Source organism: Brachyhypopomus gauderio, unplaced genomic scaffold (genome assembly GCF_052324685.1).
Source record: "Brachyhypopomus gauderio isolate BG-103 unplaced genomic scaffold, BGAUD_0.2 sc65, whole genome shotgun sequence".
Lineage (NCBI taxonomy): Eukaryota > Metazoa > Chordata > Actinopteri > Gymnotiformes > Hypopomidae > Brachyhypopomus > Brachyhypopomus gauderio.
In genome coordinates, this window is record NW_027506886.1 from 1983403 (window position 1) to 1990902 (window position 7500).

Below are 7500 nucleotides of genomic sequence, written 5' to 3' on the forward strand. Positions count from 1 at the left end.
CCCTCTCCCTCACCATCCCTCTCTCCCCTCGTTATTTTGCTCTCCTTTTCTCCGTCTCCCTGGTTTGTCCCACGACTCTGAATCTCAGTCTGCTAGTACGGTCGTGGGTCACTGCAGGGCAGATGGAGCACAACTGAAAATGACAGTGACTTTACAGCAAGAGCCAACGGAGAGGAATCCATTCGAAGTTCTGTTCTGAGCCTTACGTCTGTGTTTGCATGTGTCCGCGCATACATGAAGGGGCTTTGTGTGTGTGTGTGTGTCCCCTATTCTCTCTCTCTCTCTCTCTCTCACACACACACACACACACCAATGTAAGTGAAAGCTGTCAGTACTTTACAGGTAGTTGGCTATAGTGGAATGTGTCAGTACTTTACAATGTAGTTGGTTTTGGCTGGAGTGCAGTATGTGAGTCATTTGCAGTGTCTAGGCTACAGTGGAGCATGTCAGTACTTTACAGGGTGGTTGGTCTTGGCCAGAGTGCAGTGTGTCAGTACTTTGCAGTGTCTTGGCCAGAGTGCAGTGTGTCAGTACTTTGCAGTGTCTTGGCTAGAGTGCAGTGTGTCAGTACTTTGCAGGGTCTTGGCTAGAGTGCAGTGTGTCAGTACTTTGCAGTGTCTTGGCTAGAGTGCAGTGTGTCAGTACTTTGCAGTGTCTTGGCTAGAGTGCAGTGTGTCAGTACTTTGCAGTGTCTTGGCTAGAGTGCAGTATGTCAGTACTTTGCAGTGTCTTGGCTAGAGTGCAGTGTGTCAGTACTTTGCAGTGTCTTGGCTAGAGTGCAGTGTGTCAGTACTGTGCAGTGTCTTGGCTAGAGTGCAGTGTGTCAGTACTTTGCAGTGTCTTGGCTAGAGTGCAGTGTGTCGGTACTTTGCAGTCTCTTGGCTAGAGTGCAGTGTGTCAGTACTGTGCATTGTCTTGGCTAGAGTGCAGTGTGTCAGTACTTTGCAGTGACTTGGCTAGAGTGCAGTGTGTCAGTACTGTGTAGAGTCTTGGCTGGACTAGGCATGTTAGTCCTTCTCAGGTGCAAGTGGGGTTAGAGGCACACTTCATGGATGTTGACAGAGTGAAATGAAGTTCCTTCCTCAACACTTAATCTCTGTCTCTGTCTGGAAAAAGAGATGGAGAGGGAGGGTGATTGAGAGGAAAGAGAGAGTGAGGGTAGAGAGAGGTAGAGTTGAAGGAGAGAGTGTGGGTGGAGGGAGGTAGAGTTGAAGGAGAGTGGTAAATCAACACTGCACTGAGGCTTATCCAATGAGTTGGGATGTTAAGCTAATTACACAGAGCTATTAAAAGGCACACAGACTCATCTTCAGACATAAGTGAATCATAAATGCTTCATGCAGTTCTGAGGGTCTCTCTTCTCTGTCATGACACATCAGTCCTCCCCCCTTCCAATGTTCAATCTCTCTCTCTCTCTCTCTCTCTCTCTCTCTCTCTCTCTCTCTCTCTCTCTCTCTCTCTCTCTCTCTCTCTCTCTCTCTTTATCCCTTTTTAGAATGAATAATTCATTGACCTGCTATAGCAGTATTGCAGACACAGTGTGCGTGTATCTCCAGTGTGTACAATGGTGGTTTCTGTATACGTCTGTGAGGATCCACCATACACCTCATTCTCGAGGTTTCCTACAGGCTTGGGCTTAGTAACATTTTCTTGCTATAATTAGGAATAAATCTTTCTTTTTCTGGTTGTGTGTGTGTGTTTGTGTGTGTGTCTCATCAGGCGAGTGAGCTGCAGAATGTTCTGCAGGGAAAACCACTTTTAAATCCCACGTTGTTGACCAATACCTGGAACATTCCAGAAAATGCGCAGGTAAGCTTTGGAGGATTTCCCCACTCTGTTCTAAAGCTTGATAATGAATCCCTTGCAACACACACACACACACACACACACACACACACACACACACACACACACACACACACACACACACACACACACACACACACACACACACACACACTGTATATACTCACACCTTGTTGTTCTCTACGCCTTGTGGTTCTTGTCATTTGGTGATGGTTTGGTCTGTGAGCGGCTGCACTGCTGCTCAACACCCTGGGATGCTCACCCTACGTCTCCGAGCGCTACCATCCAATCAGATCCCTCCATCTGCTACAGTCTGGGAGTGGTCTTCCACTCTCTGTCAGATAGAGGAGTTTACCTCCTTACAGGCTTGTACATGTATGTGAGTGCGCGCACGATTTTGTCTTGCAATTTGTGTGTTTGAGAAGGAAGGCAATATATAGTCTGGTTGGTATGTAACCTCAAAAAACAAGATCCCTGCTCTCTCATCACACATTTATGAATGCAGGAGAGAGGCGGAGAGAGTGCGGCGTGCGGGAGAGGAGGGGATCACCAGGACAGCCTTCTGTTACTGCTCCCTAACGCACCGCAAAGCACTCGGCTTTAGCGAGCTCGGGGGGAATGTGATATCATTAACGAGATGCTTCACGGTGGATTGGTGATATTTACTGTTCGCATTCCAATAGGAGCGCGGATAGCACGGCTCCTGTGCGTAGTGAGAAGGCTGTTTGAACGTGCACGTTTGCCCTGGGATGTGGTATGTGGTGATTTCTTAAGGAATCCCTGAGGTACGCGTGACGCTCCTAGAGCGATAAACAGAAGATTGAATGGCATCTCACAGTGCTGTTTGAAAGTACCTGCACTCTGATATTTCTGTCTGTCTGTCTCTGAGCTCCAGTTAATTGGATTGGAGTCGGTGGCTATGAATTTCGAGTTCATACTGTCGGCTTTCATTTCAAAGCTGTGCACTTCAGTGGGAAATGAACTACAGGGCCCATCATGTCACACACCCAGACGTAATTGGACATTTGACTTCTCGCGCTCTCTTTGACAGGCGCTATGTTCTTAGTTCATGCTTGAGATCCAAATGAATGACGTGGAGCTGATTCTGCACATCTGGACTCAGTACGACCTCGGTGAGGGCCCGTTCAGTACCGCACCCCAGCAGAAGGCTGAGACATAAGACAAACGACCCAACCGACACATGTGGTGGGTCCAACCCAGCTGTCGTGGGGCAGGAACACACAGCCATGCTCATCAGCTCCAGCTACTGCCGGGTGCCGTGCCGCAGGATCTAAGATGGGGTTTACGAGGGTGAAGAAGTGGAATGGCCTCTGGCCTAGTGGGCCGAGCCAACACTACCCAGCATGCAGTTCGCTAACTGGTGACGAGCCTGAATGCACAAAGTCACCGAAACAAGCAGGAACTGAAAGTGACTGCATTTCTGGGTTGTCAGAGCATCAGCAAGGGTGCTCATCTGTTCTGGGTCACAGACACCCATCATCTAGTGATGTCTGTAGGTCACAGACACCCACCGTCTAATGATGTCTGTAGGTCACAGACACCCATCGTCTAGTGATGTCTGTAGGCCATAGATACCCACCATCTAGTGCTGTCTGTAGGTCCGATACTCAACATCTAGTAATGTCTGTAGGTCACAGACACCCAGCATCTAGTGATGTCTGTAGGTCACAGACACCCAGCATCTAGTGATGTCTGTAGGTCCATTACTCAACATCTAGTGATGTCTGTAGGCCATAGATACCCAGGACTATTGCGAAGAATTTGAAACCAAATACTGAACCATCAGTGTCTTGTGTTACCTGCGGTCTCTCGAAATAAGAGTATTGAGTTTTGAAATAAGAACAATTGTGAATGTAATATGGTTTACTGCAGATGTAAATAGTGTTAATTGCCATTGTGTATTTCAGTCTTGTGGTGTGGATCCAGGTAAAAACATGGGTGTCAGTGTCCACTAACCTCCCTGTGTAGGGCTGCTGCAGGACTGGTGTGCACTACAAAGTCATTGTGTAGGCTTCACTCCACCAACTGGGTCTGTTCTATTTGTGTGATGATAACAAGTTCTTCATTTCTTCTAGAGGGAGACTCCGGAGCCCTGTTCCAGATGCAGTGTGTGTGTGTGTGTGTGTGTGTGTGTGTGTGTGTGTGTGTGTGTGTGTGTGTGTGTGTGTGTGTGTGTGAGTGACAGCTCAGCTCTTTTATTGCCAGCGACAGTGTGATCAATACAGAAGCCGACCCTACTGCTTTCTCTCTCTCTCTCTCTCTCTCTCTCTCTCTCTCTCTCTCTCTCTCTCTCTTTCTCTCCCTCTCTTTCTTCCCAGTGGGAGCTTGTTATAGAGGCACTAAGCAGAACCTGTTCAGACAGTATTCGACAGTATTCATTTATGTTTAATGTTCAGAAATCCTTCAGAATCATTCTACTTCCTTTCTGCCACGTCACTGTAAAGATCTCTCCTCCTCTCCTCCGACCCCGTAAGCATGTGTTTAAGAGCCTCTGCTCTACATCGCTGAAACAGACAATCAGGACCCACTTGAACTGGTCACCTCAGAACACTGATTGCTGATCAGTACCTACATTCTCATGCAACAGTGCTTATTAACAACAAGAGATGGCAATAACTGACCTTAGGTCAGCTCTTTTTTAATTGCTAGCAACACTAAGTTCCAGCAGAGATGATGTCATACTGATAAATATGTAAATCACTCTTGATAAGAGCATCTAGAAAAAGACAGTTGTGTATGTTTTACTGTTAGGATCTCTGCTATCACAGCCTCACCTACTTAAAGGTCTCATTTAATACTGTAAATACAGTTATCAGCAGATATCAGACCAAATTCACGAACCTTGCAAATATTGTACGAACATTAGGAGACCTTGTGAAGGATTAGCATCCTAAACCCCAGGATTATTAAGGAGCTCTTCACTTTAAGATGGTACTTAGCATCTGTGTTAGGAGGTTTTGGTCTGGTCTGTCACTCTGAGCTGTGACCAGAACTTCCTGAACAGATCCAAACCCCACCTATTCTGCTGTACGGGGGCGGGGTTGTTGTTGTACTTACTTACCCCTAGTCCATTTACCCCACTTGCTTACAACCTGTGAAGAGAGGAACGAGCTACGATACATACAAATGTGTTAGAAAGAGCACAAATTCCTTAACGCTACAACAGCCTGTGTTGGCTGCGTTTGGCTAGTGTGGTTTGTGGTTTAACCTGGTGCACAGCAGATTGGACACCCTGCAGGGAACTGGCATGGGCAGTCTCTCCAGCTCTGTCTGCATCCTCACTCTAGTTAGCGTGTTCTTAAGTGTTTACATTATATCATGTTATCTGAAGAGCTGAGCTTCACACAAGCTATCAGGGTTTATTCATATACTACAAGCCAATTAGTTACACGTTCCAATTGGCTAGACATTGTAATGGGGCCTTGCACATTATAAAAGACAGAGGTGTCATTCAGAACGCTATCTGAATGTTACCTAAGAGAGATGTTCACCCTTCACCTGTCTCACTTGTCTCACTGGGCCTTTGTGTCCAGACAGCACGCTCACATCAGCTGTCCTCCCCCGTCCTCATCCTGTCCTCATCCTGACCTCCCTCTGTCCTCCCTCTGTCCACATCCTGTCCTCATCCTGACCTCCCTCTGTCCTCCCTCTGTCCTCATCCTGTCCTCATACTGTCCTCCATCTGTCCTCATCCTGTCCTCACCCTGTCCTCCCCCTGTCCTCATCCTGTCCTCCCCTGTCCTCCCTCTGTCCTCATCCTGTCCTCATACTGTCCTCATCCTGTCCTCATCCTGTCCTCCCCTGTCCTCCCTCTGTCCTCATCCTGTCCTCATACTGTCCTCATACTGTCCTCCCTCTGTCCTCCCTCTGTCCTCATCCTGTCCTCACCCTGTCCTCACCCTGTCCTCATCCTGTCCTCATACTGTCCTCATACTGTCCTCCCTCTGTCCTCATCCTGTCCTCACCCTGTCCTCCCTCTGTCCTCCCTCTGTCCTCATCCTGTCCTCACCCTGTCCTCATCCTGTCCTCATCCTGTCCTCACCCTGTCCTCATCCTGTCCTCAGAAACATCACTTTTATGTTCCAACAGCTTTCATCATCTTTTTTTTTTTGTTTTTTTTGTTTTGTTTTGTTTTGTTTTGGTGAGGTCAGAATCGCTTGAACCTCTTCAATGGGATTTCTTCTTTTTTCCCCACTCACAACGTCACCTTTTGACAAAATATGATCTTCAAATATCGGAGGAATGGTTCAACCCCCCCCCCCCCCACTCTCTCTCTTCTCCCCCGAGGAGGCCCCATCGTTTTTTTTATTACAATCATTTTTTATCTAAGGGAAAAGAATCTAAATTTAATTAGGATGGAATTTTAACTAGGAATCATTAGTGGTTAAATTGGAGTGGCCCAATAAAGATGTGATAAATTTCTCTCTTCCTCTCTCTCTCTTTCTCTCCCTTCCCTTCTTTCTCACTCTCTCCCTCACTTCTCCCCCTCTCTCCTTACCCCCCCCCCCCCCCCCCCCCTTCCGACACAGGTGAAACATGATTATGACTGGTTGCAGCAGGCTCTGTGTTCAGTGACTGTGGAGAGAGATTGCGCCCTGTGGGAGAGGACTCAGCTCCAAGGCAAACTGGAGAACCTAGAGCAGGTGCTGCAGGTAAGAGATCCATCCTGCTCCACTCACCTTCACCCCACGCCCTGGCCTTCAACCCACGCCCTGGCCTTCAGAGGTTCCTGAGATGCTTCCTGGACCATAGATACAGGGCGCCAGTACTATATAGATGGTACTACAATAGTCACATATTAAATGTATTATCTAAAGCTCATGGTGATGTTCTGAGCTGCCAGTGGTATCGTGGACTTGTCTGGCTTCTTCACACCAGCATGGGAAGCGTTTTGCTTCTGCTCCTAACTGACCACGTTCTGAGTGAACGTTGCACTGCTGCATGGGTTTCTTGAGGTGGCATATGAAAATCAATCACAATTTGGTGTTTGCACACTTAGGTGTAATCTAATCTGCTTTGCAGCTGAGACTAACCTCAGCGGAGACTCAGATAAGCCTTTTCCAAAGCCGTGCTCCTCTAGCCGTGCTCCATCTGAGGAGATACGTGAAAGCTCGGGAGAACCAGATGTGGATACCTGATCGTTTGAACGTGTGCTAGTGCCCTTGGGTATAATGCTTCCAACAGCCATCTGACGCTTGGGTAGCAGAGATGGACTTTCTACTCATAGATCTCCATCCCTTCAGGTCCTTAGAAACTCTGGAGTGTGTGAAATGAGCAGGTGTAGCTGACAGATGTAGCATATGATGGAGATGTAGCCATTTGGAGGGGATTCTTCTGGCATTCACCACACCCCTAGACGCTCCACCGTGTGGGTCGAGGGCTTCAGACTGGTGTTTTCAGCCCTATATCAGAGACGTGTGTGTCGGTTCTCTCCTGCACCATCTTCCAGGCCTCTTGTCATCTGCCTCAGATTCTCAGATTTTGCTCTATCCATCATTATTCCTGTCATCCTTCCTCATTCTTTTTCTTTTCAATCCTTTTGTCCTTTAATTCACTCATCCTGTCCGTGACTTATCACTCTATAGCTGTTCCTCTCTCCCTCCCTCCCTCTCTCTCTCTCTCTCTCTCTCTCTCTCTCACTATATCTCTTACTCCTTCTTTCTCTCTCCTGGT

At 47.6% G+C, this 7500-nt stretch overlaps 1 protein-coding gene across 1 annotated transcript in view; it reads left to right on the forward strand.

Moving 5' to 3' along the window:
* Window positions 1-7500, forward strand: part of rimbp2b (RIMS binding protein 2b) — a 58508-nt gene that overhangs the window by 9026 nt on the left and 41982 nt on the right. Inside the window, exons 3-4 of the mRNA XM_076989035.1 lie at window positions 1720-1809; window positions 6357-6479. Of these exons, the coding sequence (XP_076845150.1) occupies window positions 1720-1809; window positions 6357-6479 (213 nt within the window). The remainder of the gene's footprint in view (window positions 1-1719; window positions 1810-6356; window positions 6480-7500) is intronic.